This window comes from Eschscholzia californica, unplaced genomic scaffold, assembly GCF_041429995.1.
Source record: "Eschscholzia californica isolate CP2 unplaced genomic scaffold, dmEscCali1.0.p SCAF_6, whole genome shotgun sequence".
Taxonomy (NCBI): Eukaryota; Viridiplantae; Streptophyta; class Magnoliopsida; order Ranunculales; family Papaveraceae; genus Eschscholzia; species Eschscholzia californica.
This window is the reverse complement of record NW_028238483.1, coordinates 33,357,983-33,383,410: the sequence shown is the minus strand read 5'-3', so window position 1 is coordinate 33,383,410 and position 25,428 is coordinate 33,357,983. Positions and strand designations below refer to the sequence as shown.

Sequence of the window (25,428 nt, the reverse complement as noted above, 5' to 3'; positions counted from 1 at the left end):
CTTTTGAATGATCAAATAACAATGTATGGGAACATAGCAGAGCAATCTAATCCAAAAAAACAAAACATGAATTCCAATTATAGGCTTGTTACATCAAATTTCTAGTAAATAATTGTAAAACCTAGACCATGACATCAGGGGTTGGTAGCTTAGTGGCAGTCGTGGCGTTCTCGTTCTTCCTTTTGATGATCACGGACCAAGAGATAAGTTCTAGAGCAACGGCTATGGCACCCAAAGTTGATATAACTCCGATGTAGATATTCTTCCACTTCTTCTCGGGGTCTAATATGTCAATACCTTTAAAAACGTTCAATACACTCAACACAATCACGACATAACCCGTCAACTGATGATAGACATTCCAGTAGCATCTGTACTTGTGGTCTGGTTTTGGCCTTAAACGCAATGCAAGGACCTGTAGTGTAGCGAGAGCAAAGAGAACAATGCCGATATACCTGTGAGCGTCGTATTGAATGCCCGAAGATTTCTTACCCAACACTAGACCAGTTGCCCACCCACCAACACCAACTGCATAAGCAGTCGTCTGACATGCTATGTGCAAGTAAAACCATGCCGGCCCTGTGGACTCGACTCTCTTCAAGTTCCTTGCAATTATCGCACCCAACGGCATTAGTGTTCCTGTAAGAGGCGGTTTCCAAGTTTCCAAATTTGAATTGGAATGGGAATTGGTATAGGCGGTTTAGAATGGGTAGTTTCCAAAAGACGGCAATTGGCTGTTTAGGCTTGATGGCGGTTTCAATTTGGTTTCCCAAATTGGACGGTTTCCAAATTGGATTCAATTTGTGGCATAAAGGTCGGCTTATATTATATATAAATATGAGTGCCAATTATCAACCAAAACACACCAACACAAGCAACAACAACTCTTCTTTAGAGAGCTAGAGAGAGAGCAAGAGTGAGAGAAATTTTTCATAGTTTTTTAGCGGTGTTAAATTTCTCGGTCGTCGAAGATCTAGTATAGAAGGTTAATTTCTATACGGTACCATCTTGGGACGAACTTGCGGGTTGTGTTAGTCGTCTTCATCTATCCTTCAATAAAGATTTCTTTTCGCCCGAGGACGTAGGCTTTAAAGCCGAACCTCGTTAAATTCTGTTCGCATATTTGATTTTGACTTAGCTTTTCGATTAATCTTCATAATCGGATCAATTTCTGGGTAGGTTCGATAGCTTCCGCGATTTTTAGTTATAACAATTGGTACCAGAGCCTTGTTGAGATTGAACGAAGAGAAGATGGGATCGAGAAGTGGAACGGTCAAATCAGGGAAATATGAGATAGAGAAGTTCAATGGGAAAAACGATTTTTCTTATTGGCGGATGCAGATGAAGAATCTGTTAATCTCGCAGAAATTACACAAGACGTTGACGGGAAAGAAACCAGGAGATATGTCAGATGAGGATTGGGAGGAGTTAGATCTCGAAGCACGGGCTACCATTATGTTGTGTCTTGAGAGGGACGTGGCGTTCCTAGTAGACGAAGAAACAACGGCGGCGGGTGTGTGGTTAAAGCTAGAAAGCAGTTTTATGACGAAAACTTTAACGAATCGGGTCTACTTAAAATCCAAATTATTCACATGTAGAATGGAAGAGGGTTCTTCTATTCAGGAATATGTGAATAGGTTTGACAGGATTATCTCAGATTTGAAGGATATTGATGTTAAGGTTGAGGATGAGGACCAAGCCCTCGTATTGTTACTTTCATTGCCTAAATCCTATGAGAACCTTGTTCAAACATTGATGCTTGTTGGTGATAGTCTAAGCATGGAAGAGACGAGAAATTCGCTATTAGCGGATGACCTTCGTAAGGTTGCTACTAGCAGTATGGCGTCGGGTGGAGTAGACAAGGATCAAGCACAAGGGTTGTTTGTAACGAGGGGGAGGAGTAATGAAAGGGGAAAGGGAAAGGGCGGGAAATCTAGATCCAAATCTAGAGGCTCTTTCAAGAAAACGTGCTTTAGTTGTGGTGAGCTTGGCCACTTTAAAGCGGCTTGTCCAAAGAGAAAGTTGAAGCAAAAGAACGAAGGCTACAAGGAGAAACAAGAGATGCAAGAGGCGGGATATGTGTCAGAAGAGGCGGACGAATGTTTCTCGGTGACAGAGGTGTCTGAGAAGATCTTCGATAAGTGGATGCTTGATTCAGGGGCGTCACACCATATGTGCCCAAATAGGGAGATGTTTACTACCTATAGGAGTATAGATGGTGGTACAGTTATACTGGGTGATGATAGTATATGTAAAACTGTGGGACTCGGAACAATACGGATCAAGATGCACGATGGAGTGGTGAGAACATTGACGGACGTAAGACACATACCCGATTTGCGGAAAAATCTAATTTCCCTTGGTGTGTTGGAGCGGAACGGCTGTAAGATAATTATAGAGAATGGCTCCATAAGAGTCGTTAAGGGTTCTTTGGTGGTAATGAGAGGTACTCGTTACGGTAATTTATACAAACTTTTGGGGACAACAATTACGGGAGATGTAGCAGTAGGAATCAGTGGAAGGGATCCAACGGCTAGTACGAGGCTTTGGCATATGCGCCTTGGGCATATGTCAGAAAAGGGTCTATCTTTGATGTGCGGGAAAGGCTTGTTGAAGGACATGAAGAAGCCTTGCATGGAGTTTTGTGAGCATTGTGTGTTCGGGAAGGCACACAGGGTGACGTTCTCTACAAGCAAGCACAGGAGCAAAGAGGTATTAGACTACGTACACACCGATGTCTGGGGACCGGCAAAGTTACCTTCCAAGGGTGGTTCCAGGTATTTTGTTACATTCGTTGATGATCATTCGAGATTTGTCTGGCTTTATTTTCTGAAGCATAAGAATGAGGTATTCAACACATTCCTGGTGTGGAAAGCAATGGTTGAGAACAAAACTGGTCGAAAGCTGAAGACGTTAAGGTCGGATAATGGGACCGAGTACACGGATGGGGCATTCAAGGAGTTTTGTAATCAGGAAGGCATTGTGAGGCACTGGACAGTAGTAAACACACCTCAGCAGAATGGAGTCGCAGAGAGATTGAACCGTACACTACTTGAGAAGGCTAGATGTATGCGCTCCAATTCGGGACTAGGCGTAGAATGGTGGGCAGAATCTGTTGCTACAGCTTGTTATATTGTGAACAGGTCTCCACATTCTTCTTTAGATGGCGGCATACCTTACGAGGTGTGGTCAGGTGAACATGCAGATTACGGGAGACTAAAGGTTTTCGGTTGTACGGCCTATTACCATGTTAAAGGTAACAAACTTGACAATAGAGCAAAGAAGGCAATTTTCTTAGGATATGCTACAGGAGTCAAGGGTTATCGGCTATGGTGTACGGAAGACAAGAAGTTTGTAATCAGCAGAGATGTGGTGTTTGATGAGTCATCTATTGTAGCTATGGCGGAAGCTACGGTGCCTAGTTGTGGTGATGTTGGGTCTACTAAAGCTCAAGTAGTGGAAGTAGAAGCCGAAGACCAACGGGTTTCTAGGAATCATGATCAGGTGGAGCATCAGGATAATACTCAGGATGAGAAAATTGATGAACCCGATCATGAGGAGGTTCAAGGGGAAGGTACACAAGTTTTACAACAACAACAGCAGGATGTTTCGGTACACACTAGGCCGAAACGGTTATATAAGCCGGTACAGAGGTTAGGGTCAGACAAACCTCTTAGGCATTATGGGCAGGCAAATCTTGTTGAATATGCACTCTCGGTGGAAGACGACGAGCCGGTCACCTTCAAACAAGCTATTACCGCGGAGGATAGAGAGAGTTGGTTGGTTGCTATGCAAGAAGAGATGGAGTCTCTTCACAATAACAAGACATGGGAGGTTGTCCCATTGCCCGAAGGTAAGTCTGTTATTGGTTGTAAATGGGTGTACAAGAAGAAAGAGGATTCTTCCGAAATCAAGGGTACAAGGTATAAGGCAAGACTAGTGGCCAAGGGTTATGCACAGAAAGAAGGGGTCGACTACAATGAGATTTTCTCACCAGTCGTGAAACATACTTCTATTCGGGTGCTATTGAGTATTGTTGCTCATAGTGATCTTGAGCTGGAACAACTCGATGTTAAAACCGCCTTCTTGCACGGAGAGTTGGAAGAAGAAATTTATATGGCTCAACCTGAGGGATACAAGGTTGAGGGCAAAGAAAATCAAGTATGTCGTTTGAGGAAATCTCTTTACGGATTGAAACAATCCCCTCGCCAATGGTACAAACGATTTGATTTTTTCATGCTAAAGCATGGTTTTCGCAGAAGTGACTATGATTGTTGTGTATACATCAAGAAGCTTCGCGAAGGTGACTTTATTTATCTCCTTTTGTATGTGGATGACATGCTTATTGCTTCTAGAAGCATGGTGGAGATAGATAAGTTGAAATCTCAACTCAGTCAAGAGTTTGAGATGAAAGACATGGGCGCTGCAAAGAAGATACTGGGAATGGAGATTAAGAGAGAGCGGTCAAGTAAGAAACTGTACTTGAATCAAAAAGGTTACATCGAACGAGTAGTTTCTCGGTTCGGGATGCAGAATGCGAAGGCGGTGTCAACACCTTTGGCACCACACTTCAGGCTCTCGGGAAAACAATCTCCCACTACTACGGTGGAGAAGGATCATATGGATCGTGTACCGTATGCTAGTGCAGTTGGCAGTTTGATGTACGCTATGGTGTGTACTCGTCCAGATATTTCACAGGCGGTCAGTGTGGTTAGCAGGTTTATGGCAAACCCGGGGAAGACATATTGGGAAGCTGTGAAGTGGGTCTTGAGGTACTTGAAGGGTACCGTTGATACGGGTTTGTGCTTTGGTGGAGACACATGTCAGGTAAGCGGTTATGTTGACTCGGATTATGCTGGCGATCTAGATAGAAGACGATCTACTACTGGTTATGTATTTAAGGTACATGGTGCTCCAGTTAGTTGGCGATCGATGTTACAATCTACAGTTGCGTTATCTACTACGGAGGCCGAGTATATGGCTATGGCCGAGGGTGTGAAGGAAGCATTGTGGTTGTGGGGTCTTCTGGATGATCTAGGGATTAAGCAAGAGTGCGTGGATGTATGGTGTGATAGTCAAAGTGCAATCCACTTGGCGAAGAATCAGGTTCATCATGCTCGTACTAAGCATATCGATGTCAGGTATCACTTTGTACGAGATGTCATAGAGGAAGGTGATGTTTCTCTAATGAAGGCACACACAGATGAGAATCCCGCGGACATGTTGACTAAAGTGGTGACATGTAGCAAGTTTCAGCATCGCCTGGAATTGCTACAAATCGGCTCGTGTTAAGTTGCCCGAAAGGGCGTAATGGCGACAAGGTTATCTTTATGTGAAGGGTTGGTAGAACTACGGTAGGCTTGATCCTGTAAAAGGGTACGTAGGCAACCATGGTCATATGGTGCAGTCGGATGAAGTTACAAAAAGCAGATATATCTTACAAGGAGTATCCTGGTGTTCGTCCAAAATTTGAAGCATATCAAATTGTGTACGAGGTGGAGAATTGTAAGAGGCGGTTTCCAAGTTTCCAAATTTGAATTGGAATGGGAATTGGTATAGGCGGTTTAGAATGGGTAGTTTCCAAAAGACGGCAATTGGCTGTTTAGGCTTGATGGCGGTTTCAATTTGGTTTCCCAAATTGGACGGTTTCCAAATTGGATTCAATTTGTGGCATAAAGGTCGGCTTATATTATATATAAATATGAGTGCCAATTATCAACCAAAACACACCAACACAAGCAACAACAACTCTTCTTTAGAGAGCTAGAGAGAGAGCAAGAGTGAGAGAAATTTTTCATAGTTTTTTAGCGGTGTTAAATTTCTCGGTCGTCGAAGATCTAGTATAGAAGGTTAATTTCTATACGGTACCATCTTGGGACGAACTTGCGGGTTGTGTTAGTCGTCTTCATCTATCCTTCAATAAAGATTTCTTTTCGCCCGAGGACGTAGGCTTTAAAGCCGAACCTCGTTAAATTCTGTTCGCATATTTGATTTTGACTTAGCTTTTCGATTAATCTTCATAATCGGATCAATTTCTGGGTAGGTTCGATAGCTTCCGCGATTTTTAGTTACAACAGTTCCCCAACTCACCGCATTCAACACCCCATGTACATTCTTGAGTTTAATTCTTGGACTTGCTCCTCCTTTTGCTGGTTTCGATATGTATCCTGAGAGAAGATTAAGAGAACCAAAAGATCGAACATTGGGTCCTGAAATACGGTGCATCCCAGGAGTTATTCCGTCAAGAAGAGGTCCATCTTGCCATAACTGATTTATAGTTGTAATGTTATCGTCAGGAAGTTGGAATGTTGCAAATATAGTGATCTCGTTATTGGCGTAGGTTGAAGATATATCATGAACAGGGAAACTAAGAGGTCCCTCTTGGAGTTTGGTTTTGTAACTATTCAATGGGGAAGAGTAGGCATGCATTGAACCATTGGGACCTTGAAAAGCAACAAAAGCTTGGGCTCCAATCATACCAGTTTTAGTAGGATTGATTGCCCATGCAACCCATGTTGAAGAAGTGATGTTTGCGTGTCGATAAGCGATACCAACAATTCCGGTTGACTGGTTGAAATTCCAATGAATGAAAGAGTCGAGAACAGGAAGATCATTGCAAAAGTTGTAAACACGGAGGGTTTCATCGGCAAAAGAAGAATAGTTGGAGCAAGTATGTTGAAGTGGTTGAGCAGAGGATGAAGATGAAAAGAAGAGAAGAATAATGAAAGTGAGGAGGAAAAGAGGTGATTTGAAAGGAGAAGAAGACATGTTAATATTGATGGATGGTGGTGATGAAGCAATGAGAATTTAAAAGTGGTGGAAGAGTAGAGAGGCAGTAGTCGATCAAGTGGTATTATGGATTCTATAGTGTAGTAGGGTTGTTCTATTTATATATGTTAGAGATTTGTTCCTAAACCTAGTTGGATTTCTATTTCCCATCTCTAACCGACAAATAAACTTTCTAATTCTTGTTCAAGTAGGATATTCCTGGAAACAACAAATTCAGTTATTAGTTTCTATTTCTAGTTACTCCTAATTCCAGTAAAACACAATGACCCAATTAAACATTGTGTTATTTTATGTGGTTGTTTATATTTCTTAAGTCAACGGAAGTTTAGGTAATGTTTCCGGCACAGTGAAACTCAGATACGAATGTGACTATGAAAAGTCATAAATTAGAATGATACATGAAAAAATATCTATAGTGGTTATAAAGTTTCATATAGTAGGTCATTTACAAATTAAATTTAAGTCTAGTGATGGGGGCACATCAGATATCAACTGCACGTTTCATCAAAAAAAAAAAATATCAACTGCACCCACGGTGACCCACCACCTTATATGCCCCCTATCCAATAGAATCAGATGATCAGATAGTGCGACCGGACGGGCTGACTCGAGTCGCAAATCGGCACAACGTTGGTTGGGCTCTGGCTGTTATTGTTCGCAGGCTCCACAGTTTTGCTCAGTATTGGGCAGATGGGCCGAGTAACGAGTCGTCGGATATTTTCCCGACCTATAAAATACGAGTAGCGTGTCGTGGAACTCTTTTCCCACTTATAGAATATTCGAGCACCCGTGCTTATCTTTTAACACTTGATATTCAATAATTTTACCAGTAATATGGGAAATCTCAACAAAAAATTCAATGATTGTTGTAAAGCAATCCCACATTGGTGGTGAGATGGAGTGTGGTACTCCTCTTAAGAGGTTAAGCACCATTCTCTAGTGAGGCATTTTAAAACCGCGAGGCCAAGGTGTGTCAAAGCGGATAGTATCACTAGCCGTCCAGAAGGTTTGTCCGCCCCATCCTATAACACATTATCAACACGATTCGCTCTACTGTAATATGGGCTTGGGAGGGTGTGTTGTAAAGCAATCACACATTGGTGGTGAGATGGATTGTGGTGCTCCTCTTAAGAGGTTAAGCACCATCCTATAACAATGATTTCAACATTGGTTTAGTAATAAGAGGTAGATAATTCTACCTATCATACTTGAAAAAGAATTATTTTCACAGATTATGACGTGTTACAAGATTTTGTTGAATTAATGACCTAACTAGTTATGTATGGTAATCCAAGTACCAATTAATGATACTTTTCGGATAATTTGTGGATGCTTTAAACTATTGTATAAATTAAAATCGTATTTATGTGACTGTCACGTGATAGACCGGATAAACACCACTGGTCACACAAAGAGTAAAGCCTAGGCGGTGGCTTCACTTTGGTATAGGAGTATTTATTTATTTATTATTTGTGAGACGAAAAGTAGGTAGCTGTGTATGGGCTGGCTTTGGGGAATTGATATGGGTTGCTATGTCCCAATGTGCACAACTTCTACCCTTCTTCCTCAGAGCATCCAACCACAAAACCGCGTCCATTGGAAAACATCAGAATAGATGATGTAATCATCTTCTTTTTCCAACTGTGCCCAACTCTTAGGTTTAAGGGGTTTAGCTACTCTATATAAAACCCACCCTTCCCTTCTCAACTCATCATCTTTCAGTTCACAACTTCAAATCACATTTACCAATTCATTAGCATCATCTGTCATCTTATTTTATCAAACATGTCTCCTTCTGTAGGATTCTTGCTAGTCTCTTTACTAGCCACCACTTTTATAGTTGCCTCTGCTGCCAGTTTAGATCAAGAATTCGATATAACTTGGGGAGATGGTCGTGGTAAGATGCTCAATAATGGACAACTTCTTACTCTTTCCCTTGATAAAACCTCTGGTTCTGGTTTTCAGTCCAAGAAAGAATACCTATTTGGTAAAATTGATATGCAACTCAAGCTTGTCCCTGGCAACTCCGCAGGCACTGTCACTGCCTACTATGTAAGCTTCCATTAACAATTCCCATCACCCATTAATCAATTATGTTCCTAGCTAGAGTTGATTAGTTTTCATTGGTTTTGACTTGTTTGTTGTGAATCTTGATGCAGTTATCATCTCAAGGACCAACCCACGACGAAATCGACTTCGAATTCTTAGGGAATGTTAGTGGGGATCCTTACATTCTTCATACTAATGTTTTCAGTCAAGGAAAAGGGAACAGAGAGCAGCAATTCTATCTCTGGTTCGACCCAACCGCCGATTTTCACACTTACTCCATCCTCTGGAATCCTCAACACATCATGTAAGTAACCCAAAATCTCAAGTTCATTAATTCATATTGTTGTTTGAGACTAGTTTGGCCTAAAACTGATCGGTTAATGCTATCATTTCAGCTTCTCTGTTGATGGAACTCCAATCAGAGAGTTCAAGAATTCAGAACACCTTGGAGTTTCTTACCCAAAGAACCAGCCCATGAGAATCTATTCTAGTCTCTGGAACGCCGACGACTGGGCAACAAGGGGAGGCCTAATCAAGACAGACTGGTCCCATGCTCCATTTACTGCTTCGTATCGGAACTTCAATTCCGACGCTTCCACAAACAATCCATGGTTTTCTCAAGAACTAGATTCAACAAATCAAGGTAAGATGAAATGGGTGCAGAAGAACTACATGATTTACAACTACTGTTCCGACACAAAGCGCTTCCCACAAGGCATGCCTGCAGAATGCGCCACTACCAACCTTTCTTAGAATAAGAAGCTCAAGAGTATGGCAACAACTGATATGCCATGTCAATGCGTCTTTTATTTTCCGCTTCTCCGATTACATTCTTTCATTCATTTTTCTTGGTAACACACATATGTAACAATGTAATTTTTTTTTTGTTGCAAATATGTAACAATGTAGTAATAAAAACAATTAAACAACAGAACCATATAAATCTATTATCTAAATTTCTCGAATCTATTCTTCTTCCTAGTCCCATAAGTATCGAGCAGTTTCTATGATGCTTTCAAAGAAATAATCTCTCCAAAGCACAAAAAGAAAGGATCCCTACAAATTTTAACAAAAGCAAATTGAAGTTCAGACCAATATCCAAAGAAAATATTGGGTTCTGAAAAAACATTTTCTTTTCTCATTGAAGCATTTCCTCAAAGAGTATATTATTAACTTAACTCTAGGGGATTTCGGCCTAGTACCCATGGTCATGGGGTACTTTGGGGAAATAGCATTCACGTCGATAGTTTTCAATGTAGTTTGAGTCAAATATAACAGAGAGTCGTGAAAGAATAATTAAAGTTGGTTTACTTATTATTTAGTTTGATGATTAATGTGTTGCTTAAGGAAAATAGGTGATCAAGTAAAGGAGTTCTTCTTTGGAGAAATAATCGAATGAGTATTATAAAAGGGTTATTTCCTAATGGCCCCCTTACTTTGTGACCAGCTTCCCGCCTGACCCCCTACTTTACGAGAAATACTCATATGGTCCCCTTCCGTTATAACACTGTTACTCTCTCTCTTCCATTTATTTTCTCTCTCCTCCAGCATGTTTTCTCTCTCTGCCACCTCGTTAAAACCAGCCATATCATCGTCTTCACCGGCAGGGTCGCCGCCCGGCCAAATTTCAGGCCGGCGACCTTCAAACCTTTTTTTATTTTCTCTCTTTCTCTCTCTAAATTTTTTTTTTTAAATTCTCTCTCCTCTCTCTCTCTCTCTCTAAAACTCCCTTCGCCGGAGCTAGGTCTGTTCATCACGACACAGATCAGGGTCTAATTATTACATGATATTTTATAAATTTTACCAATAATTAGAAAAACCTCGAAAGAAAAAGATCAATCATCTAATTATTTGTTCATAAGAGATAGATAACCTATGTTCACCATTCTTTTAAAAAAATTGTTACATGTTACTATGTTAGACAAGTTACACGACTTGTTATGTAACATTTTGACAAGTAATTGTTGATTAATGCGTAACTAAAAGCTAATTAATATATGAGAGTATGTTTCTTTTTACAAATTACAAATGTTTCAAGAACCATTAGGTTCAATATATGACATTGGTTACATCACGAAGATACAATATTGAAGGACAACATGAAGACCGCACGAGTACATACACCAACATAATTTATTCTTAGATGTTTAAAGACCATATAAAAACTCTTAAAAGTCGTCTTAGGGGCCTTGAAGTATGTCGAGACTGTCTTTATTTATTGTCCTATAATTACATGGAGTAACCTTGAGTTGGTTTCCGTCCACAACATTTTTTTTTTGTTGAGCATTTCCCTTTACAACTTGAGAGATGAAAACATACCATTTATCTACAAGCTCACTTGTATACGAGAAACAACTTACTTAGACACTGACATTTATAATTACAATACTATCTAAGTATATAGTGTAATCGAAGACGACCTGCCCCTAAATACCCATTGGTAATAAATTTGTAGGTGAGTTAAAATCTTATAGGTTAAAATTATGTGACCATTGGGTATTAACCAATAACCATATATACACATTTAACTTCCAACAAAAAAAAAAAAAAGTATATACACATTTAATACCCTTAATAGAGTAAGGCTGAGGCGGTGGCTTTAATTTTTTTATTTTTATATTATACTTGTGAGACAAAAAGCAGGAGGTAGCTGTGTATGGGTTGGCTTTGGATATGGTGTCCAAAACTGCACAAGCTAGAACCCTGCTGCTTCCTTCAACCCTCTTTAGCATTCAACCACAAAACCGCGTCTATAGGAAAACAAGACAAGAGAAATGATCTTCTTTCTCCAACTGTGCCCAACTCTAAAGTTTAAAGTTCCCCCCAAACTTTCTAGTGACCTTCCCTCTCTCTCTCTCTCACTAGATCCCTCAACCTTCTACACTTTTAGTACTATATATATATATTAACACACTCTTCCCTTCTTAATTCATCATCCCTCACTTCAAATTACATTTAACAATTTAGCATCTTCACTAATACCTCTTTTAACAAAACCTGCTTCTTTTTTATTTATCAAACATGTCTACTTCTGTTTCTATAGGATTCATCCTAGTCTCTTTACTAGCTACTACCTTCATAGTTGCCTCTGTTGCTAGTTTAGATCAAGAATTCGACATAACTTGGGGTGATGGTCGTGGTAAGATGCTCAACAATGGACAACTCCTCACTCTCTCCCTTGATAAAACCTCTGGCTCTGGTTTTCAATCCAAGAAAGAATACCTATTTGGGAAGATTGATATGCAGCTCAAGCTTGTCCCTGGCAACTCCGCCGGAACTGTCACTGCCTACTATGTAAGCAAGCCTCCATTAACAACACTTGTCTTTTTTCATCACCCATTAATCAATTATGTTCATTAAATTTTGATTAGTTTTTCACTGGTTTTAACTTGTTTACTGTGAATTTTTGATGCAGTTATCATCTCAAGGACCAACCCACGACGAAATCGACTTTGAATTCTTAGGGAATGTTAGTGGGGATCCTTACATTCTTCACACTAATGTTTTCAGTCAAGGAAAAGGAAACAGAGAGCAGCAATTCTATCTATGGTTCGACCCAACTGCCGATTTTCACACTTACTCCATCCTCTGGAATCCCCAACATATCATGTAAGCAACCAAATCTAAAGTTCAGTCCATAACTTCATATTGTTCTGACATTCGTTTGGCCTGAAACTGATTGATTTGTGTTCTCTTTTCAGCTTCTCTGTTGATGGTACTCCAATCAGAGAGTTCAAGAATTCAGAACACCTTGGTGTTTCTTACCCAAAGAATCAGCCCATGAGAATCTATTCTAGTCTCTGGAACGCCGACGACTGGGCAACAAGGGGAGGCCTAGTCAAGACAGACTGGTCCCATGCTCCATTTACCGCTTCCTATCGGAACTTCAATTCGGACGCTTCCACAAACAATCCATGGTTTTCTCAAGAACTAGATTCAACAAATCAAGGTAAGATGAAATGGGTGCAGAAGAACTACATGATTTACAACTATTGTTCCGACACAAAACGCTTCCCACAAGGCATGCCTGCAGAATGTGCCACTACCAACCTTTCTTAAAATAAGAAGCTCAAGAGTATGGCAACAACTGATCAACCATGTCAATGCATCTTTTATTTTCCGCTTCTCAGTTTACACATTCAAATTCTTTCATTCATTTTTCTTCGTATCCCACAAATGTAATAAACAAAATTAAACAATAAATTGTACTTCATAAATCTTTTATCCGAAGTTCTCAAATGTATTCTTCTTTCTAGTACCATAAGTATTGACTAGTTACTATGATGCTTTCAAAGAAATTATCTCTCTCAAGCACAAAAAAATTAAAAGGATCCGCACAAATCTTAACATAAGCAAATTGAAGTTCTGGGCAATATCAAAACAAAATATTGAGTTTTGAAAAAAGGTTTTCTTTTTTGATTGAGGCATTTCTTCAAACAGTACACGATCATTATATCTACCTGATGGTATGATAAGTAAGTTACTTTCACCCACGTTTAAAAGAGGTGAACATGATCGATTGATCAGTTTGTTAATGTTACCTCGATTGTCGTACCTCTGACTGTCTTATTATCTGAATTGGATGATGATGGTGATGATCAATTCGACCTAAACCAAATTGATTGATTAACCGATCGAAGGAAGATTAGTCTGTACCTAAATCTCACTCTACTCCTTGAATCCAACTGTTTCTTCTTCCATGGCTGAAAGTTCATCAAATTCTACCATAAATCCTGATGCTATAATCTCATTTAGGTTTCCTGAGGTACGTTTCCTGTTTATTTCTGATCATTTTTTTTAGTTATTTCTCTTTGCATAATGAATTGATTTATTGCCTTGAATTAATTCTATTAAGTGATTGTTTTGTTGTATGAACTGGAAAAATTGAAGACAACAGTCACCTATACTGAGAGGTATTACAATATATAGCTCATGAACTTATCTTATTGCCTTCCTTATTTTAGGGTTTCATAATACTTTGTAATTGAACTGTGAATTTTGATGTGAATAGAGATGTGGCTCTATATGCCCTTGGAATTGGAGCTTGTGCTAAGGATGCTATTGATGAGAAAGAACTCAAATATGTTTATCACGAAAACGGACAACAGTTCATACAGGTCTTTCGAATCGATTAGAATCTAACTTGAGCTCAAATTTTCATTCTTTATATTCTTCAAAGTTTATCTTGATAGGTCTTGTTTATGGAAACTCTCCTTTCAAATTCTATTACTGTTAAGAAGGTTTAGATTTTCGTGGTTTTGTTATTGCAGGTATTGCCGTCGTTTGCTGCTTTATTTATTAATGGATCTATGAATGATATTTTTATGCTTCCAGAGTTCAAGTAAGTAATAATTGAACATTCATATTGTGTAATTATAAGATTTGAAGTAGAAACATATTTGTATATGTGACTTTTACTTGAACCAGGTTTGATCCAAGATTGTTACTACATGGCCAACAATACATCGAAATCTACGATACGTTACCTTCAAGTGCCTCTGTAAGTATTACTACTATCTTATCTCAATCAAAAAAGGGAAACGATGGATGATGGGTTATCATTACTGTTCAGTTCAAAATAATTGCTTTAGGTGTGATTATACTTCAATTGGAAATGAGATTGTCAGAGTAGTGATGGTTTCTAATCAAATACCACAACTATAGTTTTATATTCGTAGAAACTTAGAATCTTTACAAGGTTGATGAGATAACAGTCCTAACTCGTAGTCTCCTACCATTCCATTAGGTGAGTTATTACCTGTTCGCAATAGTTTCTTGCTTTCTGTTGAGCGGTACTTGTTCCCACATATCAATAACGAGATGATGCATTACTTGGTATAAACTAGTTACTAGTAAACTATATGAAAGTAACATTGTTTAGGGAACTTGATTTTTGACCTCGATTTGATTGAGGCCCTTAGCGTTGTCATTCAATTTTCTGGAAGTTGGTCTGCATCTCTAATGGATTGGTCTACTATCGAATTATCTTTAGCAAGGGTTCTTTCATCTTATTTTTCTCATTCTTTAATAATTATTTCGTTTAGCTAGGTGACTTACTATCCTTTAATGCTCTTTCTTCAGGTAGTAAATAAATCTGTTGTCGCGGGTTTGCATGATAAGGGTATGTTGGTTATAGGTTTACGAATTTGTAGTTTTATTAGCAGTAAAATTTGTAGCAAAAGCGCTATTCGGGATAAATCTTTGTTGTTTCCAGGTAAAGCAACTGTTTTAGAGATTGATAATACAACTTATGATAAAGAGTCTGGAAAAGCGCTATGCATGAACCGGTTAGTGAATTTCAAATCACTCACTAGTTTATTTGTGCAAACTAGAGATACCTCAATAGTTCATTAATACTTTTTTGAAACCAATTTGCAGGATGACTGTCTATTTGAGGGGTGCTGGTGGTTTTTCGAAGTCATCACCACCGTATTCTTACTCTAATTATCCTGCCAATCAGATTCTACCTGTTAAAATTCCAAAATCTCAACCTTTTGCAGTGCATGAGGAGTGTACACAACCATCTCAGGCATGTCATCTATAACTATGGTTGCTAATCTGATGCACGACACGGCTATAAAATTCCAATTTTGTACTCCTCGAGACTTCTCGTACTCGTTTGCAGCTAAGAACATCTCCTATGGACTCTTGTGGTGAGAACCCCACACATTAGAAAAAGAAGGCGTTCGTTTCAAGTGGCCGATTTTGATCACACACAAATTTCTGCTTGAAAATCCTAAGCAACTGTTGAAGCAATATTTATCGCACTTTTGAGGTGTACTAAAGATTCATTAGTTTTATTGCTCGAGTTATACCCCTTATGTCATGTTCTTGCCTTCCGTCATTAACTCATTATGATTTTATTGTGGTTACTAGTGTGTTTATGTTAAGAGAGACTCTTCACTTTTTCTCTTCCCTATTTTGTGTGGCTCTTACTTTTCCAAAAAGTGGAGAAAATGATAACAATTGTGGTGCTGCTTTTGCAGGCATTACTATACAGGCTATCTGGTGATTATAATCCTTTGCATTCAGATCCTATGGTTGGAAAGGTTGCAGGGTTAGTACAAGAACATTTATTGGAAACTAAAGATGCTCCCATTTATTTGTTTTTTCTCTTGTTCCTTTCTTTAATGTGTAATATTTTATTTCTTATAACATTAAGTCGTTACCTTAAGATCATAAAACTAATTCAAATAAAAGGGATCAAACAAATCTAATCTAATTCATTTAATACCATGAAGCAGTACAAATGTTGAACCACCATAATGTCCGGGTAAGATAGTCTTTGGTACCAGCCCATACATGATTGAGAGATGAAGACTCTAAATTTGCTTTCTTCTGCTAATCTTTTCCCAGGTTTTCTCGCCCTATACTGCACGGATTATGTACACTTGGGTTTGCAGTGAGGGCTATTATAAAGTGTATCTGCAACAGTGAACCAACCATGGTTAAAAGTATACTTGGACGTTTCCTTCTGCATGTTTACCCTGGTGAAACATTAATTACGGAAATGTGGGTAGAAGGTTCAAGGTGAGATTGCTTCTTTGTGTTCTTATAAGTAGTGCATGAGGTACTTACATTCAACATAAGTGTTGCATATCCTAAGTATGACTCGTATATTCATGAAATTCCCAATTCGATTAATTCAAATTCAACATAATAGTTTCAGCACAAGCATTGCACATCATAAGCATCAGTCATATATATTCATGAAATACCCTATTCGACAAATTCGAATTTTAGTGTCAGCATAAGTGTTGCATATCATAAGCATGACTCTTATATTCATGATGCCCAATTCGGCTCAAGCAAATTTAACATTATAGTGTCAGCATAAGCGTTGAGTAGCATAAGCAGAATTCATATATTCGTGAAATACCCTATTCGACTCATTGGAATTCAACATTAATGTCCGGACCTTGCTATATAAGGGAGAAGTCCAAAAACAAATGTCGAAGTGTCAGACATGTTATATAAGTGCTCCAGTTACTAAATTAGAGATCAAATGTGCAGGGTACTCTATCAGACAAAGGTGAAAGAGCGCAATCGGGCTGTCCTTTCTGGTTATGTGGGCCTCAACCTCACGAAATCATCCTTATGATTTATCCTTTAGCGTGCAGAAACTGTGCAAGTAATCATGCCCATGGCCCAATTGATCGTTATTTGTTTCTTTCGTGGTCCAGCACGCCTCCTGTGTAAACAATCCAAATAAGCTATTATGTGATTTTATTTAGTATCCATGCCCAGAATACGAGATAAGAAAACTTACTATTTAGGTGTTCTTATACTGGCATAATGTAGCCCACAAACAAGTACAAATAATGTATTCCTAGCAAGTAATTGATCGTTGTGTTATACAATAAACTCTCTTTTTTTTCTCTCGCTAGCCATTTATTCACCCTTCTCTTCTTCTCAAACTCTCTACTTTCTCTTCCTGGTTAACTTGGACAAGTGAAGTTGGGAATAGATTCGCTGCTGCCTATTCAATTTTAGATAGGCGCACTTTTTGTTATTCACATACATATCACTTGATTTGGTCACACCAAGTCATGTGTTATTCGTACACCAATTGACGACCGCCACCTTCTTCCTCATTTTCATGCGAGCTCGCTGCCACCACCGTTGACACCACACCAAATAGACCACTATTGTCACCTGCCACAACACCGTGGTTTTTGTGCGAGAAAAAGGGAATGGTGATCAAACCACCATTGTCATCCGCCACAACACCGCGATGTGTGTGAGAGAAGAGAGACGTGATCATCCTCGATTTGTGGAACTAAATTGGAAAGAAGGTGGTGTGTGTGAATTACTCGCGCAGGTAAATAGTAAAACTAGGGCCCGAGTGCTACATGTAATTACTGATTAGTAAAAAAGCGCGTGGATAAAATGTGATGCTCCAAGCCTTAGCAGTTAACGATATGGGAAAATGGCTATTTAGGTTCACAAAATTATCATAATAACTAAAAACACCTAGAGTTTTTCCTATTAAGTGGAAGTTACTAGAATATTATGGTTAATGGTACATTAAGTCTGAAATAATATGAGAAATTACTAATCAGGTCATTTCTTATTCTTTTTGTTCCTAGAATACCCTCCTACTAAAACTAATTTTTTCCCCCACAAAATCTCAAAACGTTTTTAGGGTTTTTCTCATTGTTGTTCTTCTTTGTTGCTGAATCATGGTGATTCTATGACGAAATTTTTCATGTGATCGCAGTTATCTCTCTCCATCTCTTTAACCAACAAATCAATCCGACTTTTGTGGTATTCTTAGTCTTTTCATCCTATCAAACTCAAACATTCTGGTAATCCCTACTTTTCCTTTTTCATTCAATTAGGTTTTGAATTTAGCTTATTCGCGAATTAATTCGATTTTTTTTTTGTTTTGATTTCTTTGAAATTGAAGACTTCAAGTTCTACAGTTTGGGATAAATCAATATGTATTCATCCTATGGGTGTTTTGATTCTGCCCATCGGGTGTTTGATGAAATTCCTGAACCAGATTTGCCTTTGTGGAATTCAGTCATATCTATAAATGTTAAAACGGGTTTTATTGAAATGGCAAAGAAACTATTTGATGAAGTGCCTGAACGAGTGTTATTTCTTGGAGTCGTATGATTAATGGGTATGTAAAATTTGGTGACTATAAAGAAGCATTAGTTTTGTTTAGAGAAGTGCAAGGTTTAAAAGTTGATTTTGTTAGACCAACTGAGTTTACCATGTCTAGTGTATTATCGGCTTGTGGTCGATTAGGTGCTCTTGAGCATGGGAAACAAGTTCATGGTTATATAGATAGATGTGGAATGAAAATCGACGTGATTTTAGGGACTTCTTTAATTGATATGTAGGCAAATTGTGGTTGTATTGAAAGAGAAAGATGGGTGTTTACTGGATTGGGAGAAGATAAAGATGTGATGGCATGGAGTGCCATCATTTAAGGGCTTGCATTGCATGGTCATAATGAAGAATACTTTAATTTGTTTTTCAGATGCAGAATCATGGGGTGATGCCGAATAATGTGCGTTTTTTGGTGTTTTGTGTGCTTGTGTTCATGAAGGTATTGTGGCTGAAGGAATGAAGTATTTTGAGATGATGAGTGAGAAATTTGATATTACTCCCTTGATCCAACATTATGGTTGTATTCTAGATCTTTACGGGAGAGCGGGTTTGTTTACATTCATTTTGCTTATGAGCGAGAACAAAAGTTACAGAGATAGTGGTGGTAGGAAGATTAATTTGTTTATGTCTACTTTTTTTTTTTATGTCTACTTAGTTCAGACTATATTAAGACTGTAAAGAGTACTCTGAACTAGATAATGTTTACATTCTAATGCTAAATAATCACGTGGTTCGTCGCCTTTCTTAACCCTTTTCGAAACAACTTCAATGTTGTTAGTTATCTTTTTGCTAGGAGTTCAATTGCTTTCTTGTTTCCTAATATTTCTACTTTTTGTTTTCTTTTCAAACTTGAATCTCTTATCTAAACTGCTGCTGATAATTTATGCAAACACATGTTTGCGGTTTACATTATGCAAACACATGTTTGCAGTTTTCATTATGCAAACACATGTTTGCAGTTTACATTATGCAACCACATGTTTGCAGTTTACATTATGCAAACACATGTTTGCAGATTAGATTGTTGCAAACACGTTTGCATAACAGATTGTTGCAAACACGTTTGCATAACAGATTGTTGCAAACACGTTTGCAGAAAAACATAAAGGAAAAAAAACGCTGTTTTTTCCTGTTTTTTTTTTTTGAAAAAAAGTATTGAAAGTGGATCTTGTTAGAAAGCTAATGAAAAATCATTTCTAAATATATAATTTTTATAGAAATCCGACATCTCAAACAAAAGTTATATCGATTTAAAGTTTAAAGAAAAATAAAAGAATTTAGTTACACAAAATGACAAAAAGGGGTATTTTAGTATTTGCACACTTTTTGACCTGAATAATAATTTTCAAATGTTTTGTGCTTTTCTACTCATTTTCAATATTATTTTGACCTTTCTAGAAATTACCTCTAACGATATTGTCTACGTTTTTGACACCTCCCTCAGGTACAGGGTTTTGTTATTGGCGAAGGCTCCACAAGCCCATCCAAAAGGTCTCGCTAAGAACAAAAGCCCAAACCTGTATGAGGTGTCAAAAGCGGAGACAATATCGTTAACTGTTAAGGCTTGGGGCGTCACAAGTGGTATTAGAGTCAAGGATAACTCTTCGCCGAAGGTAGAGTGGTAGTCTCACATCGCTCGCGAGAGTGTCCAACCTGGACCATAGGTCTACGCCTAAGCTTGGTAAGTGGCGGGGCCTTTTGGGTAATCTCGTGGAGCTTCCCAAGAACAAAACCATGTACCTATGTGAGGTGCCAAAAACCGGTTAACTAGTAATTAAAATTTCTACTTCCCAAGCCCACTGCGTTGTTAGGTCTCATCTTGAGAATTAATTATGACCCACTAATCTTATTTCCACCGGAAAACACATCTAACGGCTTGAAATTGGCGCGTATCATTCGAAATTGAGACTCCGATATTGGGAGGTAGCGGCAACTCACAGCAAAGAAACTTGAGTAGTTTCCCGCTTTGTTCAGAGATGACTACCGTCAATGGCGAGAATGCGCAAGTTCTCACCGAACCGGAGAAAGCGCATGATATCAAAACCAGCACCCAGGAAGCGCAGATTAACGCTGGTTGCAAGGAGGAACCCGAGAAGATCATATTTGATGATACTCTGCCTTCTCAAGTAGTCGATGACTTGTTATCCATTGGGGTTCGTTTGATCTTCACTCACTCTACGTTTTTACTGTTAATTTTATTTATATGTTTAAGTAATCTTAAACTAGGGTTTTTTTGTTTGTTAGGTTTGTACTCGATGCATTTATCGATTGTTTGGGATTCTCAAACAATCTAATTCTTGCTCAATACTATCACCATCCATTTGCTCTTCAGTTCTTGAAACCCCTAATAGTTCTGATGATCATATGATGGAAAAAGATGGACTTTTGAAAGTATGCGAAGGTTCAGAAATTTGCTGCATTTGTTTAGGAGTACTACAATTTAGGTTTACTGGAGAAAAGGAAATTTTGGTAAAAAAGGAGGAGTATAGTAATGATGTTGTAGAAACAATTGTGAAGTCACTTAAGCAAGAGGGTCATGAGATTGATGGATTTTCTCTTGAAGTATCTATCCCACCAATCATCTTGGCGAACGATCGCTCTATTAGGTAAAGTTTCTTTCTTGGGTAATTTGTCATATTCTTTTACAATTGAAGATTGTGATTGTTTCGTTTATCCATGATGTTGTGCTTAAATTTGTAGTGCTTTCGAACTTTCAGGTTTTCTGAGTTTCAGCTGAAAACTGCTCCTTTTGTACACAATAGTTAGTAATTATGAATATTAGACTCCTCGTTTAGGAAACGGGCTTTTTTTGTCATTGAATCGAGAAATGGCCAATGAAAAACTGATTTTACTGTACTGTGGTTTCTGTTTTGCTTTCTTGGTTATCGTTTCTATTTCAGCTTATAATCCGTTAGGTGACTGATCAAAAGGTATTTTCTCTCCAATTATCTGTAGGTTGTATGTGAAAAAGAAGTATGAATCTGAGATGTGGTTCAAAGAAAAGTTCCTCTCTGGACAAATTTCTGTTAAGGATGCCTTGAAATTTTCGATTACAAATTCACTTGAAACCTTGTTGGTAAGAACTACTTTCACCCTCTTCTTTATTTGTGATGCTTCATTCTGTGTAACACTTTTCCGGAGTAAATTGGTGTTAGTGAAGAGGAAATGAACATGTTGTTCCTGATTCGTTTGAAAGTATCCTAAATTACGAGTCACTTGGCAGGCTTAGAAGAGGGGATGACATTCCGGATGTTTCCACAATTCCCTTTATTTTCTGGAGGGATACTATACAGTGCACTAGTGTAGCCTTAGATTATTCTCTAATCCTCTCTAAACTTTGAAGTTTTACAGGCTGCTAAATCTGGTGTCGGCACTTTTCGTATCCGTTTAACATATACTCATGATAAAGCATCGCTAAAGCTTGAGAATTGTCTGGAGAAGGAAAATAATTACAAGAGAAGGAGGACAGGCATGTTCGTGAAATTAGCAGTTTTGGTTTCTCATAAAATCATATATTTTTATTTGTGAATGTTCTATGTTTGAGCTAAGCCAAATTATAAGTGCCATTTGGTTCTTGATCTTAATTTGATTAATTATGAAATTATTTTTCACTAGGCTGCTTTCGACAGATATGAGAACCAATACATGACAATAAAATAAATAAATAAATAAATAATGTAAAAGCATTTTGTTGTATTCAATCACATCCTAATATCATATCGGCGTACCACCTCCAGATTAGCGCTGTTTATGTATGATGTAACAAGTGTTGATCGGAAAGTTAAGTAAATGCAAGCACAAATGAATGACTAGATAACTAAGACGAGATATACATATATATTTGTACAGCCTTACCCTCGTGCTGGCCATTTTCCAGTCATATTATCAGAGGCCTTGTATTGATGTTGATAAGTGATACTTGCACAAATGCCTATGTACGTAGTTTATTTTTATGTTTTTGGGAATGGAAGAATGACTTCATATGTTGGAACAGAAAATGGTGAATCTGATGCTGCAATCAGCAACTCTCTAGATCGTTTGCAAGATCATGTATTCTGTGAGCGCTTCAAATCACCACCAGAGAAGGTAGGTAACTAGGTACTCTTCTCCACAGGTCCGTAAATATTGAATATGGGCTTGATCTAGTGACTCACTGACCGGTATGTTGTTCTTACCTTTGTTCAAAGAAAAAAAAGAAATCGAGCTTAGATAGGAAATACACAAATTTCTGTTAACAACATCCCAAGGGTTTGAGCGCTTGATTATGCATCCCATTTCTTGAAAAACATCCAGGAGCCCTTGATGCTCCCGTTTCTATGTTCGACTGTGTCTTATTCATTATTAGTTCATCTGTTTTCATAGGTGAGCGAACCTTGCCACTTGCAGTTGCTTTGCTGCAGAACCCCAATTTATATCGGTGGAAGATACTTAAAGGTATACAGTATCTTCTTTTCTCTTTTCTTACATGAAAGCAACTCCAATCTTCTGTATTTCAGCTATGCCTCAAAAGTCAAAACAAATGGATTAATGGTTGCTTTCACCCACATAACATAATTGTTGTCCTTCAAGAGATATCTGTTGCTAGCAGCATAGCTATGGGATTCCATGGTTTGCTGCTTTAGCAAGGTGTCTGTGTAGCTCCATTTTCGAGTTAAAATTCACTAAGCTTTTCAACTTATTATGTTGAAAGTCTATAATCAAGTCCAACCACCTAGTCCCGCCAGTTAGTGATGAAACCACTTTGAGTAGCAGGGAAAAAATCTAGCACCCTCTATAACATCTTTAGTTGACCACCTAAAAGCATCATTTTATATGTTGGACCGTGCATAAAATTGGAAAAGAGTATGTAGGCAGTAGGTGTACTACAATTACTTCATCCTTTTCTGCTTTTTACTGCAGTATTCTAGAAATGTCAGTCAAAGTCGTTGGGTTATTGATGATGAAAGAATGGGAGAAGCATCTGTTGAGGTACGTCTTACCCTGTCCCTGGTGTTTCTTGTCATCCTAAACCAGTATGTTATTGTCAAGTTGAGGATGAGAAACTAACATGTTGTTCGTTATGTAGGAGATCATAGGGAGTCAAATTCTTCCTATATGTAAAGGCGACAACTATAAGTTTCATGCTGCGGGTAGAGAAGATATTGATGTACAACACCTGTTCTTTTATTCTCTACATAGACCCTTTTTCTATCTTCTGGTCCATCCATTAACTTCTTTACCAGGTTCGCATGTTAGGTTCAGGGCGACCTTTCCTGGTTGAAGTGCATAATGCACGCCATGTTCCATCCCAGCTGCTCATAGAAGAGATGGAACAGAAGATAAATAATGTGGAAGGGAGATTAGTAAGTATTTTTTGTTGTGTTGATAGAAAATGTGTTTACTTCGTTGGATCCTGCCACCTGAATTGAGAAGACTCTTAACTATCACTAAATCCAATTCTGAACATAGGTTAGCGTAAGAAACCTTAAAGTTTTGGAGAGTGGCACTGAAGGATGGACGCTGATGCGCGAAGGGGAGGCAGAGAAACAGGTTATGTTCCGTCCATAGTTGAACTCCTATAGTCCTATTGTTTATTGCAGGTTGCTAGTGTTTTTTCCCTTTTACAACCTATATAAACTTTCTTTCCTATGAGCTTGGGTTAACAATCTCGCTTAATTTCTTGCAGAAGCAATATGCGGCACTAGTGTGGATTTCTCGCCCACTAGAGGACGAGGATGCCCGCACTTTAACATCATTCGAGGACTTGGTGAGAGTTGATATAAGTTTGCTTATTTTACTAGCGAAGATGCCCATTTCTTTTATACAATACGAATTCTTTCCCTCTGATAATTTTTTTTTTCTTGTTATAGAGTATTTCACAAAGAACCCCTATCAGGGTACTCCATCGGCGAAGTCCACTAGATCGTGAAAAGATTATACATTGGTAAAATCAGCTCCAACACTAATTACCTCACACACAATTTGTTGTGGCTCCGTGTTCGTTTGTTCGGTTCATTAAACCTGATGAGGATTTGTTTCTTGTATCAGGATGAAAATTGAGCCTATAGCTGGTAGCACACAGTATTTTCTTTTGCATTTATGTACTCAGGTGATTTATTCTTTTATCTGTTCCAGTGGACATTTATACACTGATGTCATGTTTAACAAAAGTTACGTAACCCCTTAGTGTCAGTCTTAAAGTTATCGTTCATGTGCATCTTTATTGCAGGCAGGAACATATATAAAGGAATTTGTTCATGGCGATCTTGGACGAACCCATCCAAAGTTAGAATTATCTCATTTCTATTCTCCACGTAGTTCATTCAGTCCTGAATCAACTTCTAATTTAACATTCTTGTTTCTCTTTTTTCTGCAACCATTTCTCCAGTCTCGGTTCGATATTAGGTTGTAGAGCAGAGATACTGCAGCTTGATGTTACAGATGTGAAGATGGACTGCTTCAACTGAATGTGCTGCCCATATGGAGATTTAGCTTCCCATCACGACAATGCAATACAAGATGAGGTTTAAAAGCTTTCGGATTAAAAGACTCAAATTACTTACTCATCTTCAAGTTGCCGTGAACCAATTCAGTAGCTATTTATGTTAAATTGTTGTGTTGTTCTAGTATCAGGGGAAGAGATAGGGGATGGCCGAATGTGATTTGTGCCAGAGTTTTAATTTATTCCTTCTGTCCATCTGCACAGGATTGACACTATGGAAAACTCCCAACATAAGTAATTAACATGAGGTTTTTGTCATAGAGAAAGATGATTGGTTATTAATGAATTACTATGTATGGGATGTTTTATTCCTATTTTATTTATTTAAGCTTGATTTTCGTCAAATTTATATTAGTTTACCAGAGGAAAAGAGAGAACGAAGCAGTTATGAGGCATAGGTGATTTTTGTTAGTTGGAAGTGTATAGGCTGTTTTGGAGGAAAGATGATATTCATGTTCAACAAAAGTTGCCTAATGGTGGAGCTTCGC

At 38.3% G+C, this 25,428-nt stretch overlaps 4 protein-coding genes and 1 pseudogene across 6 annotated transcripts; 4 read left to right on the top strand and 1 right to left on the bottom strand.

The window, feature by feature from the left end:
- Positions 1 to 121: 121 nt before the first annotated feature.
- Positions 122 to 6,822, bottom strand: LOC147533809 (cytochrome b561 and DOMON domain-containing protein At5g47530 pseudogene; annotated as a pseudogene).
- An 869-nt stretch (positions 6,823 to 7,691) lies between these two features.
- Positions 7,692 to 9,803, top strand: LOC147533808 (xyloglucan endotransglucosylase/hydrolase protein 24-like). 2 transcript variants are annotated; one of them, XR_015227628.1, is made up of 4 exons: positions 7,692 to 8,841; positions 8,949 to 9,142; positions 9,234 to 9,710; positions 9,748 to 9,803. XR_015227628.1 is itself a non-coding variant. In XM_086647840.1 (3 exons), exons 1-3 carry the CDS (start codon positions 8,575 to 8,577, stop codon positions 9,589 to 9,591), a joined length of 819 nt encoding a protein of 272 aa, XP_086503966.1. In that variant the 5' UTR covers positions 8,501 to 8,574; the 3' UTR covers positions 9,592 to 9,803. The 2 variants fall into 2 exon arrangements, 1 of the variants encoding a protein (XP_086503966.1); XM_086647840.1 differs by having other exon boundaries at positions 8,501 to 8,841; positions 9,234 to 9,803.
- Positions 9,804 to 11,300: 1,497 nt separating this feature from the next.
- LOC147533807 (xyloglucan endotransglucosylase/hydrolase protein 24-like) lies at positions 11,301 to 13,055 on the top strand. The gene is made up of 3 exons (XM_086646248.1): positions 11,301 to 12,132; positions 12,254 to 12,447; positions 12,540 to 13,055. Exons 1-3 carry the CDS (start codon positions 11,860 to 11,862, stop codon positions 12,895 to 12,897), a joined length of 825 nt encoding a protein of 274 aa, XP_086502374.1. The 5' UTR covers positions 11,301 to 11,859; the 3' UTR covers positions 12,898 to 13,055.
- A 204-nt stretch (positions 13,056 to 13,259) lies between these two features.
- ECH2 (enoyl-CoA hydratase 2) lies at positions 13,260 to 17,214 on the top strand. The gene is made up of 11 exons (XM_086646247.1): positions 13,260 to 13,603; positions 13,729 to 13,751; positions 13,850 to 13,955; positions 14,109 to 14,179; positions 14,266 to 14,338; positions 14,920 to 14,959; positions 15,053 to 15,125; positions 15,217 to 15,367; positions 15,825 to 15,895; positions 16,195 to 16,368; positions 16,852 to 17,214. The coding sequence occupies exons 1-11, from the start codon at positions 13,538 to 13,540 to the stop codon at positions 16,937 to 16,939; spliced, it is 936 nt and encodes a 311-aa protein (XP_086502373.1). The 5' UTR covers positions 13,260 to 13,537; the 3' UTR covers positions 16,940 to 17,214.
- A 2,996-nt stretch (positions 17,215 to 20,210) lies between these two features.
- On the top strand, positions 20,211 to 25,285 carry LOC147533805 (Pseudouridine synthase family protein). 2 transcript variants are annotated; one of them, XR_015227321.1, is made up of 16 exons: positions 20,250 to 20,612; positions 20,704 to 21,065; positions 21,415 to 21,535; positions 21,811 to 21,928; positions 22,454 to 22,545; positions 22,822 to 22,893; positions 23,359 to 23,427; positions 23,525 to 23,605; positions 23,682 to 23,801; positions 23,908 to 23,988; positions 24,125 to 24,205; positions 24,309 to 24,382; positions 24,487 to 24,547; positions 24,668 to 24,723; positions 24,827 to 25,011; positions 25,084 to 25,285. XR_015227321.1 is itself a non-coding variant. In XM_086646245.1 (15 exons), the coding sequence occupies exons 1-15, from the start codon at positions 20,436 to 20,438 to the stop codon at positions 24,903 to 24,905; spliced, it is 1,644 nt and encodes a 547-aa protein (XP_086502371.1). In that variant the 5' UTR covers positions 20,211 to 20,435; the 3' UTR covers positions 24,906 to 25,285. The 2 variants fall into 2 exon arrangements, 1 of the variants encoding a protein (XP_086502371.1); XM_086646245.1 differs by having other exon boundaries at positions 20,211 to 20,612; positions 24,827 to 25,285.
- The last annotated feature ends 143 nt before the right edge of the window (positions 25,286 to 25,428 follow it).